Source organism: Aotus nancymaae, unplaced genomic scaffold (assembly GCF_030222135.1).
Source record: "Aotus nancymaae isolate 86718 unplaced genomic scaffold, 86718_ANA_hifiasm-v0.15.2.pri h1tg000029l, whole genome shotgun sequence".
NCBI lineage: Eukaryota > Metazoa > Chordata > Mammalia > Primates > Aotidae > Aotus > Aotus nancymaae.
In genome coordinates, this window is record NW_026988442.1 from 37,286,880 (window position 1) to 37,302,840 (window position 15,961).

At 43.7% G+C, this 15,961-nt stretch overlaps 2 protein-coding genes across 2 annotated transcripts in view; one reads left to right on the top strand and one right to left on the bottom strand.

The window, feature by feature from the left end:
• Positions 1 to 6,218, bottom strand: part of LOC105727559 (serine/threonine-protein phosphatase 4 regulatory subunit 1-like) — a 78,704-nt gene extending 72,486 nt beyond the window's left edge. Inside the window, exons 1-2 of the mRNA XM_064382546.1 lie at positions 6,203 to 6,218; positions 6,014 to 6,049 (exon numbers count right to left, since the gene is read on the bottom strand). Of these exons, the coding sequence (XP_064238616.1) occupies positions 6,014 to 6,049; positions 6,203 to 6,209 (43 nt within the window). The 5' untranslated portion in view covers positions 6,210 to 6,218. The remainder of the gene's footprint in view (positions 1 to 6,013; positions 6,050 to 6,202) is intronic.
• A 352-nt stretch (positions 6,219 to 6,570) lies between these two features.
• The window catches only part of RAB22A (RAB22A, member RAS oncogene family), a 52,626-nt gene continuing 43,235 nt past the window's right edge, over positions 6,571 to 15,961 (top strand). The window contains exons 1-2 of the mRNA XM_064382547.1: positions 6,571 to 6,668; positions 7,702 to 7,781. Of these exons, the coding sequence (XP_064238617.1) occupies positions 6,633 to 6,668; positions 7,702 to 7,781 (116 nt within the window). The 5' untranslated portion in view covers positions 6,571 to 6,632. The remainder of the gene's footprint in view (positions 6,669 to 7,701; positions 7,782 to 15,961) is intronic.

Below are 15,961 nucleotides of genomic sequence, written 5' to 3' on the forward strand. Positions count from 1 at the left end.
CTGATATTTTGAAGGTCAAAACTACCTTCCCTTTTGTTAGCTACGTTTTGCTGCAAAATTTGTTTACAAGAGCTTATTTTGTGATGAAGAAAGCCATTTAAAACTCTTCTTTTTAAACAGAGACAATTTCTGGGAATTGCTGATGTTCATCTGTTTGCCTCACAGGAAACAGAAAATACAGAGCAACAAAAGTCAAATGCATTAAGATGATGGGAAAGGAAACAAGGTGGATTCCGCTTCCACCACTCTGACTCTTTTGTTCCCATTCTCATCCTGCCAGGAGGAAAAAGATACATGTTTTTATCCCCAACACACCAATGGAAAAAATGAGACATGAAGTTTGAGCAACTTGTCAGGGGTTATTCAACGAAGCAGAGGTTTTTCAACAAAGCTCAGCTCTTCTAACTAAACCTAGTGGGAAAGACACTGATCTGGCTGGCTCAGCTAATCAACAGACCTAGGGGCTCTAATGGAATAAAATCAAGTTTGAGCTAGAGAAGGAGTCAGCAAACCACCTCCCCTAGGCCAAATCTAGCCCACTACTTGTATTTGTAAATAAAGTTTTATTAGGACACAGCCATGCCTACTCATTTATATGCTGTTTATGGCTGCTTTCAGGCTACAATAGCAGAGCAGGGACCTTCTGGCCAGCAAGCCCTAAAATATCTGATCCTTCCAGAAAAAAATTGCCAATCTCTGATTTAGAGAACAGTTGGATCTCTTGGTTTTGTTCTCTTTTCCAATATTAGAATATTGCTGTTCAAATTATTTCAGTTGACAGGGAGATTTTTATTATAAAAATTGAAAATCTTTGATTCATGTGTCTATCATAATTCAGAGAAAAAGTTTGATGGTTTGGTTTAGGACTCAGATTAATATAGTTTCTCTGCTTTGGGGACTTGGTTGTTGTTCTTGAGAAGAACATTTTTACAAATGTAGAACAAAGTGTGCAGGTGACCTGGAACGCTTTTGCTCTGGAAAATGTCTTTTATTCAAGGTTGAACATACACTGCTCCTTCTAGCATTAAGATTTCAAGACTCTATCTATATTCCATTGGCTTTGCTAATCCTTTTTTCACCAAAGGTCCAGATATCATTTGTTGGCACCTAGCTTTTCTCATAAATAGAAGTATATCCTCTTCCAAATTCTTTCATAGATACCTCTTGAAAGTTAAACATTTGAAAAGAAATACACTGCCCCCGAAACACTAACGTATTTTACGAGTCAGTATTTTAAAGCTAAATGTATCTTACGAGAACTCTGCAGTGGCATCAAAATTGAAATCCAGCCTTCCACCTCTTCCTGCAGATGTTTGACCATATGTGACACTTTTATCTCATTTTTTGAAACCTTTTACTATGGAAATTTTGAAACATATGCAAAAATAGAGACTAGTCCCCAGCAACCAGATTCAACAAGTATCAACATTCTGCCATTTATTTTTCCCTCTCCTGACTTTTTGTTTACTGTTTGCTGCAGTATTTGATAGCAGACTTCACATAGCAAATCATTTCACCCATGAATGCCTGTTTCTGTTAGATGAGGCCTTTTTCCTTTGAACAAAACCATGACATTATCACATCCAACAAAATTAATAATTCTTAATATTATCTAATACCTAGTCCAAACTCAATTTTCCCTGTCTCAATAATGTATTTTTATAGTTGATTTGTTCAACTAAAGATCCAGCTGGGTGCGGTGGCTCACGCCTGTAATCCCAGCACTTTGGGAGGTTGAGGCAGGCGGATCACAAGGTCAAGAGATCAAGACCATCCTGGCCAACATGGTGAAACCCCATCTCTACTAAAAAATACAAAAAATTAGCTGGGCGTGGTAGAGCATGCCTATAGCCCCAGCTACTTAGGAGGCTGAGGCAGGAGAATTGCTTGAACCCGGGAGAGGGAGGTTGCAGTGAGCCAAGATCGCACCACTGCACTCCAGCCTGATGCCTGGCGACAAAGCAAGACTCGGTCTCAAAAAAAAAGATCCAAATATGACTACATATTGTATTTTGTTGGTAGGTCTCTCAGGTCTCTATATTTGCAATAGGCTCCCCTGATTTTTTATTCAACCACCACTGACACACATTTAAATTCTAATTGGCCAAGTAAACCTTACCAACAATAACACCTCTTCAGCCTCCATATGCTATGAGCAAAACCAGACATTCATAGGCCTGTAGATGCCTGGGCACAGACATACAGCTCCACCTTCCACATGCAATTCAATGTGAATACCAATATGCCCCACAATCCCACATACTTTCTGCTCTCAAGAGAAGAAATTTAGATTGTTTCACTAAGCCAATTCTCTGAAATTAAATCTCTCCTCTGCTGCGATGGCCTGAAGACTCTGAATGATTTAAAAAATAAACATCCATTCATTATGGCTCCCTTTTGAAATTAGCCAAACATAATCAAGAATCACAAAGTCAATCAGACAAAAGCCTTGTAATCCATTATCGTTTACAGTAAGAACATTAATTGAGCACCTAGATCATGCAAGACATTGGGTTATAGAAAGGATGGCCAGTGTCCCCGCCCCAAGGAACCTACTGTCTAAATAGAGGGACATCACATCATTCAGACACAAATGACCAAGGAGGACAACAGTCACAGTATCACCCAAACTGACATCCATTTCCCACCCCGTAGGTTAAGAATATTTATGAGGTTGATCCCTGTGCTGGAATAAAAAGAAGAGTCAGCTGGATGCGGTGGCTCATGCCTGTAATCCCAGCACTTTGGGAGGCCGAGGAGGGCTGATCACAAGGTCTGGAGTTCAAGACCAGCCTGGCAAACATGGTGAAAATACAGAGCAACAAAAGTCAAACACATTACGCTGATGGGCAGGGAAACAAGGTGGATTCCGCTTCCACCACTCTGACTCTTTTGTTCCTCGCCATTCTCTCCCATCTCTACTAAAAATGCAAAAATTAGCTAGGCATGATGGCGTGTGCCTGTAATCCCAGCTACTCAGGAGGCTGAGGCAGGAGAATTGGTTAAACCAGGACCCGGGAGGTGGAAGCTGCAGTGAGCTGAGATTACGCCACTGTATTCCAGCCTGGGCTACAGAGAGAGACTCCATTTCAAAAGAAAAAAGAACAGAAAAGAGAGGCACCATATTTGACCGTGAATTCTACCATTCATGAGCTGTGCCACAATGGATAAGTTACTGGACCTGATTCTCAGTTTTCTCATCTGTAAGAGGAATAATCCCACCTACCTCACAGAGCAGCACCTGTTAACACTGAATCATAAGCTCTTAAACAGAAATCCAGCAAAGATGATGATGATGATAAAACCACTGAATACTTTGCAAAGCACTAGACTGGAATGTTTTCTGTCTATCTCATCTAACCCTCACACCTGTCCTATGAGGCAGCTCCCATTCTCATGCCACTTTCCAAAGAATTGAACAGAAGGGGTGAGTGGTCCACCCAACGTAACACAGCTACAAGTGTGAGAGAGCCAGGATGTAGAGGACCTCAGGGATCTTTCTGCCAACCACAGTATGGTAATACCTCCCAGTACTACTATGGGGAGGTGTAGGGGTAGAAGCAGAGCAGCCCGAATTAGCAGGCCCTCCCGTACAGATCAATTGTGTTATAAACTCCTAAGTTATAGCATTCCACAGCTCCTACCCTTGCTCAAACAGGAAGCCCCCAGGAGGCCCCCAGAGTTGTCCTACCCGAGGTGTGGTTATACTCAGAGCCATAATGGTGGTTTCCTTCCTTATTGGGGCAAGTCTTCAGCTGTCTGCTAAAGAGTTCTTATGCCTTTTTCATCAGAAGCCTCAAACATCTAACATTTGTTCAAATATTTGTCCAAAGTAAGATTGGCATTTTTTCCTAGATAATCCCTTACTTCCTTTTTTGTACATACATTGGCGAAAAAGGGCTGACAGAAGCTAGCCATCAGAAAAGAGGTGCAACTCCCCTGTGGCCACTACACCGTGAGAGGGCTGACCTAGCCAAGTGAAAAGGGCACCTGGCAAAGAACTGAGGTCCTGGCCGATAGTCCTGGCAGATCTCCTAGCCAACAGCCAGGACCTACGCCACCCACACGAGTGACATCATTTTGGACTTTCCCAACTGAAACCACACTAACTAAGCAGGAGCGCCACCCAGTCTACCCAGATTTGTGAGAAATCAAATGCTGTTGGTTTAAGCCATTGAGTTTTAGGGTAGTTAGATAACTGAAACAGCCAGAAAATAGCTTTCCAGCCAGACCAAATGCCAAATCTATGAATGAGAAGCACCATCATGGCAGCTAAAGATTGTTTATCAATGGAAATGATACAACTCCTTCAATCTGAGCACACTCATTGGCTAAACATTCAGCTCAGTAAACCTGGATCTATACCGTAAAACTGGATCTATACTGTACCGGGCTCAACAGTGTTAACAGTAACAGCAGCCAATATTTACCAAGTGTTTATTACATACTAGGCATTGTGCTAAATCCTTTATTCATTTAATCCCTTACAAAAGCCTTTCGAGGTGGGCCACCATAATACCCACTTTACAGATGAGGTCACTCAGGCGTAGAGTGATACAGTGACTTGCCTGGGATCACATTGCTAGTAAACAGTGACATGGGATTTCACTCTTGGCCATCGGACACCACAGACACCAAGCTCCTAACTCTCAGCTTGTTTTGCCCTTCAAAATTGTTATGCTACTTTAACAAAACTGCCCTTTCTTTTGCTTTTTTTTTTTTTTTTTTTTTTTTTTGAGGTGGAGTCTCGCTCTGTTGCCCAGGCTGGAGTGTAGTGGTGGGCCCAGGTTTAAGCGATTCTCTTGCCTCAGCATCCCAAGTGGCTAGGATTACAGGTGTGCACCACCACACCCAGCTAATTTTTGTGATTTTAGTGGAGATGGGGTTTCACCATGTTGGCCAGGCTGCTCTCAAACTCCTGACCTCAAGTGATCTGCCCACCTCTGCCTCCCAAAGTGCTGGGATTACAGGCGTGAGCCACCATGCCCAGCTGAAACTGCACTTTCTGCGTTAATGTGTGTAAAGAGTTTAACGCTGCCTGGTCTACGGTAAGTTTTCAGTAAACACCAACTCTTACTATTAGGAAACCTGCAGATGTGGAAGGAAGATGAGAGGAAGTACTGTATATGACTGGCATACAGTACGCCCCCAACTAATGTTAGCTATTTGGATGATTTATATAGGGCTTCTTCACCAGCAAGCACTCCAGCGCTTGGTAATTTTCTGTTTACAAGTAGGCTCTCCTCACAGCCTGTGAGCTCTCTGAGCATAGAGCTGTTTCCAACACATCCTTGCAGGTCCGGAGCCCACCATGTGGCCCGGCCCAGAGCAAGTAGCTGCTCAAGAAATGTTTCTTGAAAGGAGAGAAAATGCTTCCTTCCTTCTCCACAAATGCAAACTTGGATTTCCAATATGACACCTCCCCCAGCTACCAGCCCTTAACATGATTCCAAAGAAGAGGGCAAGAAGGGACAAGGGACCCACCCAAGAAATGCGGGGCCAACGGGCTCCATGGGATAAGAGATGGAGCTGCGCTGTGGCCAGAGCACTTGAGAAGTCCGTGCCACACCCAGAGCGGGACCGCGGGACCTCCCCCCCTCCCCCCCCCGCCCCCCGCACTCCTAAAAGTCCCCAGGAAAAGGGAGAGGCCCTGAGATGGAAGTCACCCACCTCCGAAGTGGCAGGCCCCCCGTCCTCCCTGAGTCGACTGGGACTTGGGACTACCCCCTCGACCCATCCCGGGGCAGCTGCAGGCTCAGAAAGAAAAGAAAGTGACAGGAAGTCAAAAGTTTCCCAACGACAAAAATCCTTCCCCCGATGGATGGGCTCCCACCCTCAGCCCGCCCCGCACAGGAAGGAGGGACGGCCACAAGTGGATCTAGGCAGTTGGGGGTCCCGCTGTTCTGGTCCCGACGACGGCCTGGCCTGAGGCTCCCCTGCCCCGCGCTTCGTGCACCCTGAATTCTTTGAGAGGGTCCCAAGGAGGGGAAGGAGTGTCCCAACTCTTACTTACAGTCGTCTTGCAAATCCACAAAGTACAAGGGGATCTCTGAAAACCAAGAAATACACAAGGAGTTACCAGGGGGCTGCGGCGGGAGGGGTCAGGTGGGGGTTGGGTAGGAGGCCCCCGGCCTCGCCGAGTGGTCACGGGGCGAGAGGGAGGGGAGCAACCCGGGTGTCCCGGGAACCCAGCCCCACTCACCCGCCATCTTGGGATGGGCCTGAAGGAGGGACCGGCAGGAGCGTGATGGGGGGGCGGGGCCTGTGAACGGGGGTGGGGCCATCGGCTTCAGGCCCCGCCCCAGGCCCGCGCCAGCCGGCCGGCCCCGCCCTCGCGGCGAAGGTGGCTGCCGAGGTGGGCGTGGAGGTCAGGTGACCCGGCCGGCGTCCCAAGATGGCGGCAGCGGCGGCGCCCGGAAGGCCGCGGCGGCGTCCCGGCTGCTAAGGCGGGCCCTAGGCGGCTGGCAGCGGACAGGTCGGACCTAGTGTTGGAGGACGGGCGGCAGCCGCCTCTGCGCGGACCGGGCCTGGGCCGTGCGGCGGCGGTGGCGCCAGGGGATGCTCTTGCTGGGCCCGGCCTCTCCCTCCTCAACTTAGGGCGGCGGCGGGCCCGCGCCCCTGGCTCCCGGGCCATGGCGCTGAGGGAGCTCAAAGTGTGTCTGCTGGGGGTGAGTGGCGGCGAGTCCAGCCGGGAGGGCCACGGGAGGCTGGGCGGACAAGGACCCCGGATCCCCCACGTCCTCTCACCCCTTCCCCCACCTCCGTCCGAGATGCTGTCTGCCAGCTCCGTGGACCCTCCCTCCAGGTCGGGAGCCGTGCCGCCCACCTCTTAGACCCTCCAAAAGGTCCTGGAGGCCGCAAGGACCCTTCCCCTTCCCCGCCCCGGAGCCTGTGGACTCTTCCCGCCCCCCAAAGAGCAAACAGACCCCCCCCCCCTTGCCTCTCTATTACATCTGGGTTAAGAGAGGCCCTTACATAGTTTTCTCCAACTTACCAAGGTATTAATTGGGAGTTGGCCAAGTCTTCCAAAGTAAAACCAATAACCAGTCTTTAGGTTTTACAAGCGGAATTGGCCTACTTTGTCTCTTGGGTGTTTTTGAACTTGTAGGATACTCCTGCCGCTTCTCCAAAGAGTTACTTTATCAAGTAACTCTTCTGTGGAGAAAAAGGGTGTTCAACTCAGGAAGCCCCAAAGACTAGTCTGAAGCTTCAGCTTCCTGTCTTGTCAGGAAGGACAAGGTGTTGGCCATTTCAAAGACTTCTTTCTGAGATTGATGCTGGCATTTCAGAGTTTCTGCCTTAAAGATCGGCAGGAACTCCAGTAACTAATCTTTATTGCCTCCAAATAGAGTGGGGCTAGAATTCATCAGGGATTACTCAGAGGTAACTCAGGAGTTCAAAGTTTACTAACATATGTTAAAAAGCAAGTAGACTTGTTACTTTTTACGAAGCAGAAACTTTGGGTCTTTCAAAGGGTCCTAATTTGTCTTAAAAACTGCAAAAACCTCTCCCTTTTAGTACATTTAGAATCTCCTAATTACTTCACTGAATTGTTATGACAACCGCTTTTGTGTTCCTCAGTTTATAAAATTTACACATCTAGGGTGATTTTTTAAAATCCTGAACTTATGCCACAAAGTAGTTTTTGGTGTCTGCAAGAAGGTAAACTTTTTCTCAGTCACTCATCTCGTTCTCTTTCAGGATACTGGTGTAGGTAAATCGAGTATTGTGTGGCGGTTTGTGGAAGACAGTTTTGATCCAAACATCAACCCAACAATAGGGTAAGAGATTTTTATTTGATACACATCTAAAGGTGCATTGAAAACCCTTCCAGATAAATAGTGGGTTACAGGCGTAGGCCCTGCGCTTTATATTCATTGAATTCTGAGTCGCTGGTTCGCATTGTCTCTGGAAGGACTTAAAAGAGTCCAGTGAGGATCTGTGTATTTTAGTAAAATTATCTTCAGACTTGTGTGGGGTGAAAACGTCAAAATGCAAATATGAATTGGAGTTTTACTAATTATTAGAATAGACGCAGAAACTTCAATCTATAAATACCCACAACGATTACACCTTAAAATAAGGCAGATGAAAACAGATCCGGTGCTATTCTTCCAGGCATATCAAGTAAAAGACATCTAGATGGTTTTGTCCTTCCTGAAAGTAGTAGGATGAGATCTGAACCCTTACACATCCCTGTATTGGTAGTAATAATGAATTAACAAATTCATATTGAAATGGAAGGTTTCTTCAGGTCTCTGGTTCCATGGTAAGTGAGGTTGATTGTTCCTATGTTTTTGACTCTGTAAGAAAACTTTTCATGTCACAGTACTAATCCTTTGACTACATAAGAAGTTGTGTTTTATAGGCTTTAATACTATATTAGGATTATAAAACTAAATAGGTGCTATGTTCTAGTTTTATTGTCAAACCCTCGATCAAATGGTTTCCAACATTTAAAAAAAGTTCTGTATTATCCATCATTAGGACAAAATTGACCTTTGTGCTCTATATAGATCATTCTTTGCCTAATAGAGAAATATTTTACAGCCCAGGAGAGAAACTGCCATAAAATTGTCCCCTGAGAAATTATAAGCTACTGTTGTCAGGTTATGTGTTCAATTTTTTTTTGTTTTTTTTTAGACAGACTCTTGCTCTTGTTGCCCAGGCTGGAGTGCAATGGCTCACTGCAACCCCTGCCTCCCGGGTTCAAGCGATTCTCATGCCTCAGCCTCCCAGGTAGCTGGGATTACAGGCGCCCACCACCACGCCTGGCTAATTTTGTAATTTTAGTAGAGATGGGGTTTCACCATGTTAGCCAAGCTGGTCTCGAACTCCTGACCTCAGGTGATCTGCCTGCCTCAGCCTCCCAAAGTGCTGGGATTACACTCGTGAGCCACCGCCCTGGGCATATGTATTCAATATTTTTTATCTGCTTTTTTTTTTTTCACCCAGGCTGGAGTGCAGTGGCACCATCATGGCTCACGGTAGCCTCAACCTCCTGGGCTCAAGCCATCCTCCCATCTCAGGTAGCTGAGACACAGATGCACACTGCCACACCTGGCTTATTTTTTGTATTTTTAGTAGAGATGGAGTTTCACCGTGTTACCCAGGCTGGTCTGGAACTCCTGGGCTCAAGTGATCCACCCACCTCAGCCTCCCAAAGTGCTAGAATTATGTATGAGCCACCACACGCAACCTATCTGCTTTCTTAAACCCTATGGGTGCCCTACACATCTGAAAGCATGGGGATGAAATTCACCAATAAATTTCTGCAATTAAAATGCTTTTCAGTATCCTTTAAGAGCTAGTTGTGACCACATGTAAAACATGACCCCATCCTCCTCAGGGCCTGCCTGTCACTACCTGCATGGGAAAGTGTTGGGAAGTGACAAGTACTGCTGGTAATTCAGCAAGTGACACACTTCACACTGAGTCAGAGCTGGAAACCCAGAACCCACAAGACACCCAGACACCACCTCGGCTAGAAGTGCTCTCTCAAATAAGAGAAAAGTGAAGGGTGTAGCTTCATGCATCTTGGTGAGGCCCATGGCCCTGTCTTAAGTGTCCACTATTCCCTTTTTTGCCAGTGGCTCCCAATCTGCCAGATGCCTGTGGCTCCTGAGCTGCCTCTAGGCCACTCTCTGCACCCAGAGATTTGGCTCACATTTTCACAGGAAAAAAACATACAAGGCTTTCTCCTCGTTTCTTTTTTCTGCTTTTCTTTCGTTTGTTTGTTTGTTGGTTTTTCCTCATCTTTAGAAGGTGGCTTCCTCCTTTGTGACCAACCCCTAAACATACCCCTGAGCTCTGGAGCCCCACCTTACCGTCAGTTACCCTGTTTCTTCCTCAGCCCTATGCCTGCACACAGGTTCCCAATCCACCCCACTCCACTAGAAGAGCACCGTTCCCCAACCTGCTGCTCAGACAGTGGAACTCCTGAAAGAGAAGTTACCACTTCCTCAACTGCTGCTCACACCCCAGGCCTCTGTCATCTCAGTTCCACCCCACCATGCCACTAAAACCATCTTCCCTTAGTACCAGTTTCCATCTAATAGCCAAAGTTGGTGGCCTTTTTTTGGTAGTTTTCTTTATTCAGAGTGCCTGCTACATGCCAGGTGCTAGACTGGGTGCTAGACCAGGGGTCAGCAAACTGTGGCCCTTTTGCCCACCTCCTGCCTTTGTAAAGAGTTACTGAAACAGTCACACCCATTTATTTACTTACTGTCTTGCTGCTTTGGGGCTATAATGACCAACTTGAATAGTTGCAACTAAGACTTGATAGCCCACAAACCCAAAAATATTTGCTGTCTGACACTTTACAGAACAAGTTTGCTGACCCCTGATTTAGACAAAATGGACTTCTGTCCTTGTAGACCTTACCTACAAGGAGGAGCTACGTTATGACTAATATGCAAGAAATGATTTATTCTTTTTTTTTTTTTTTGAGATGGAGTCTTGCTCTGTCGCCCAGCTGGAGTGCAGTGGCAGGATCTCGGCTCACTGCAACCTCTGCCTCCCGGGTTCAAGCCATTCCCCTGCCTCAGCCTCCTGAGTAGCTGGAACTACAGGCGCCTGCCACCATGCCCGGCTAATTTTTTGTATTTTAGTAGAGACAGACTTTTACCATGTTGGCCAGGATGGTCTCGATCTCCTGACCTCCTGATCTTCCCACCTTAGCCTCTCAAAGTGCTGGGATTACAGGCATGAGCCAACGTACCTGGCCAATTTATTCTTTTTTTTTTTTTTGAGACTGAGTCTCTCTCTGTTGCCCAGGCTCGATCGTAGTGGCACAATCTCGGCTCACTGCCTCAGCCTCCCATGTAGTTGTAGTTGGGATTACAGGTGCCCGCCACCATGCCCAGCTAATTTTTGTATTTTTAGTAGAGACAGGGTTTCACCATGTTGGCCAGGCTGGTCTCAGACTCCTGACCTCAGGTGATCCACCTGCCTTGGGCCTCCCAAAGTGCTGAGATACAGATGTGAGCCACAGCACCTGGCCAACCCTAGGCAGTTTAATCTCTGATCTGTTTCTTCATAAGCACTTAAGGATAATGATAGGACTGGCCCCATATTGTTAGGAGAATTCCAGGAGAGTTGTATTTAAAATGCTTAGGAAAGTGCCAGGGACACTGGAGCTCAATAAACGGTAGTTATTATTCTTTTTTAATTTTTACTTTTTAGAGACAAGGTCTTGCTTGGTCACCCAGGCTAAAATAGAGGGACGCTTTGAGCTCACTACAGCCTCAAACTCCTGAGCCGAAGCAACCTTCCTGCTCAGCCTCCTGAGTAGCTAGGACAACAATAGCATGAGCAGTATGCACCATCATGCTTTGCTAATTTTTTTTCTATTTTGTAGAGATGGGGTCTCACTACATTGCCCAGGCTGATCTTGAACTCTTGGCCTCAAGAAGTTCTCTTGCCTGGGCTTCCCAAAGTGCTAGGATTAGGCATAAGCCACACTATTTGGCCTATTCTTTTGTAAATGTTTAAATCTTTTTAAAATTTTAAAATCATTTGTATCAAAGCAGTGTGTATATGGTTTTTTAAACTTGAAGTAGTGTTAATGAGGCTCATAATTGTAGTATAAACAAGAGTGCTCTACTCTGAGCCATTCACTGGAAGTTTACTGTTACCTTGGCATTTAGCTATTTTTTCTGATCTTTTCTCCAAATTTTTTCATAACCTGCATACACAGGTTGAGTACCCCAAATTCAAAATGCTCCAAAATCTAAAACTTTTTGAGCAACAATATGACACTCACATATTGAGTATTTTAGATTTTGGATTTTTGGTTTTGGAATGCTGAACTGGTATAATGCAAATATTCCAAATTCTGAAAAATTCCAAAATACTTTTTTTTTTTAATTTCCGCACCCCCCCCCGCCCCCAGAATCGGAAACACTCTGGTCAGCATTTCAGATAAGGGATACTTAGCCTGTACTGGTAGTTCTTGATCCCTCTCTCCTCCCTGCCTCCTGTTTAAGGCATTATCTACTGATAATTTTTCTTTGGAAGATGGGAATTTTGCCATCCTCCTCCCACCTCCTTCTGCACATTTGCCCTCCTTCCATCTTTCCATTAAAGTTCTCTCATTGGGAGTCAATGTACCATAGTGTTTAGAATACAGACGCTCAAGCCAGCCTGTCTCCCTTCACCTCCCAGCTCTAGAACTTAGGTTGATCTGTGGCATTGGACAAGTTATTTAACTTCTTTGTGGCTACATTTGCACATTTGGGAATCCTCCATGGCATCTAACTTACAGGGTTGTTGTGAAATTAAATTCAAACACATAAAAATTGCTTAGAATGGAGTATGCCATATGGAAAGCATTTGTTATTTCTTAGCAAATGACAGAATTAATTTAAAAAGGTTATTTTTTAATAACCTAACACTATGGTTTTGAACTTTATATAAATGCAGTTAGTATACACACACACATACATGTAGTGTGCTTCTGGGAAACATTGAGATTCATCTATATTATTTCATATAATAGTTTGTTTTCATCACTATGTGGTATGTGTCTCAGTGGATGCATATACCCCAGTTTATTGATTTTACTCTTGGACGTTTTGTTTCCTGTTTAGAAGTTTGGGGCCATTATATGTAACTGTTATGAACATTCTCATGTCTTTTGTGCCATATCTTTGAGAATGGGGGATGTATATTAATATATATGGCAGTGGCATTGCTAGGGCACTAAGGAGATGCATCTTCACCTCTGTGAGATAGCTCCTGAAGTATGGCACCAGTTTTCACTCCCACCAACAGTGTACGGAGCTCCAGTTGCTTCATCTCTTCTATGAAGCATTTGGTCTCATCAGTCTAATTTTAGCTGTTGTAGAGGGTGTGTTCTAGTATGTCCATTTTGGTTTGGATTTCTATTTCTGATGACTAAAGCTGTCAAGCACTTTTTCATATGTTAATTGGTCATTTGTATATTAACTTTTGTAAAGGGTTTAAGAGTTTCGCTCACTTTTCTATTGGATTGCCAGTTGTTTTCTTGTTGATTTGTAAACATTATATATATATAATTGCAGATATTTCTCTCATTTGTGAGTAACCTTTTCCTACTCTGCAGGAATCTTTTAACGAACACAAGTTTTTTTTTCCCCATATTCTAATTTTTTATCCTTAAGGGCTTCTTACAGTTTTTTAACTGATACAAAATAATTGTGCATATTTACAGGGTATATAGTGGTGTTTATATATAAATAATGCATGATGATCAGATCAGAGTAATTAACATATCTGTCATCTCAAACATAGTTTCTTTGTGTTGAGAATATTGAATATCTTCCTTAAACTAAAACTAAATATTATTGTTAACTCTAGTTATCCTACAGTGGTACAGAACACGAGAACTTATTCCTCCTATTTAGCTGTAATTTTGTATTCTTTAAACAAATCTCTCTCCCTATCACTCCCTTCCCCCTATACTTCGCAGCCTCTGTATCTTCTGTTCTACCTTTTACTTCTATGAAATCAGCTTTTTGAGCTTCTGCAAATGAATGAGAACACTTAAGTGTTTAACTTTCTCCCCCTGGCTTATTTCACTGAATGTCCTCCAGTTCCATCCATGTTGCTGCAAATAACAGGATTCATTCTTTTGTCTTGGCTATTATAGTGAAGAGTGCTGCCATAACATGGGAGTGCAGATGTCTCTTCAGTATACTTATTTCCTTTCCTTTGGATAAATGCCCAGTAGTGGAAGTACTGGATCTATAATAGTTCTATTTGTTACTTTTTAAAGAACCTCTATACTGTTCTCCACCACAGCTGTACTAGTTTACATTCCCACCAACAGCATGTAAGAGTTCTCTTCTCTCTGCATCCTCACCAGCATTTGTCATTTTTTGTCTTTTTAATAATAGCCGTCCTAACTGGGGTGTGATGATGCCTCATTGTGGTTTTGATTTGCATTTCCCTGATGATTAGTGCTGTTGAGCATTTTTTCATATACCTGCTAGACATATGTTTTTTGTCTTTTGGGAAATGTCTGTTCAGATCATTTGTCTGTTTTTTAATCAAATTGTTTTATTTATTTTGCTGTTGAGATGTTCGAGTTCCTTGTATATTCTGGTTATTAATCCCCTGTTGGATGAATCGTTTGTAAATTTTTCTTCCGTTCTAGGCTGGGTGCAGTGGCTCACGCCTGTAATCCCAGCACTTTGGGAGGCCAAGGCAGGTGGATCACTTGAGGCCAGGAGTTCAAGACCAGCCTGGCCAACATGGCGAAACCCCGTCTCTACAAAAAATACACAAATTAGCCAGGCATGGTGACACATACCTGTAATCTCAACCATTTGGGATGCTGAGGCATGAGAATCGCTTGAACCCAGGAGGCGGAGGTTGCAATCAGCCGAGATCACACCCCTTCACTCCAGCCTGGGTGACTGAATGAGACCCTGTCTCAAAAGATAAAACATGCAATAAAAGCAAATATTGTGTCCCATTCTGTAGGTTGTCTTTTCACTCTGTTGATTGTTGCCTTTGCTGTGCAGAAGCTTTTAGCTTGATGTGATTCCATTTGTTCGCTATTGCTTTTGTTACCTGTGCTTTTGAGGTTTAATTCATAAGATCTTTTTCCAGACCAGTGTCCTGAAGCATTTCACCTATGTTTTCTTCTAGTAGTCATAGTTTCAGGTCTTACATATAGGTCTTCGATTCGAGTTGATTTTTGTGTAGGATGAGAGGCAACAGTCTAGCTTTATTCTTCCACATATGCATATCCAGTTTTCCTAGTACCATTTATTGAAGACACTGGCCTTTCCTCAGTGAGTGTTCTTAGCACTTTTGTCAAAAATCAGTTGGCTGATGATATATGGATTAATTTCTGGGTTCTATTCTGTTTCATTGGTCTGTGTGTCTCTCTTTATGCCAGTACCATGATGTTTTGGTTACTACAGCTTTGTGTAGTATATTTGAAGTCTGATAGTGTGATGTCTCCAGCTTTGTTCTTTTTGTTCAGGAATGCTTTGGCTGTTCAGGGTCTTCTGTGGTTCCTTACAAATTTTAGGATTTTTTTTCCTATTTCTGGGAAGAATGTGATTGGTATTTTTATAGGGATTGTGTTGAATCTGTAGATTGCTTTGGATAGTAGGAACAGAAGTTACTTTTAATGTAGTCTGTTGAACCAGTCTTTTTCTTTATGGTTAGTACTTTTTATATCCTGTTCAAAAAACTGATTTACCAAGGTCATATTTTCCTGTTATCTTATAGAAACTTTGTTTTGCTTTTCAGATATAGATCAGAAATTCACCTGGAAATAATTTCTGGGTGAAGTGTAGAGATTAAGTTTTGGGTTTTTGTTTTTTTGGTTTTTTTTTTAATTTAATTCCAATAGGGATATTCAATAGTCCTGCTCCCATTTTTATTTTATTTTATTTTTGAGACAGGGTCTTGCTCTGTCACCCAGGCTGGACCTCCCCAGCAGCCTCAACCTCCCCGGGGTGATCCTCCTACCTTGGCCTCCCAAGTATCTGGGACTGCAGGCATGTACTACCACACCCAGATAATTTTTGTGTTTTTTGTTAGAGGTGGGATTTTGTCATGTTGCCCAGCCTGGATTTTTTTTTTTAAGACTATCCATAAACTACTGCTCTAAACTGAGCCATTATTGTCCCAAATTAAGCATCTGTATTTATAAGGCTCTGTATATGGTTCTTCTATTCCATCAGTGTATGTTTTTAATTGACTTTACTGAGATATAGTTTAAATACAATAAAATGCACCCATTTTAAGCCAATGTTTTGATGAATTTTACAAATGTCTGCATCTGTGACATCATTACCATGATCAGGATGTAGAATATTTCAATCACTACAGTAGGTTCTTTTTTGTTCCATCCATTTCAGCCTTACTCTACCCTTGGCTCCAGGAACCACTGAAAAGTTTCCCGTTACTTTAGATTATATTTGTCTTTTCTAAAGTTTCATATAATTGCGACTACCATTTA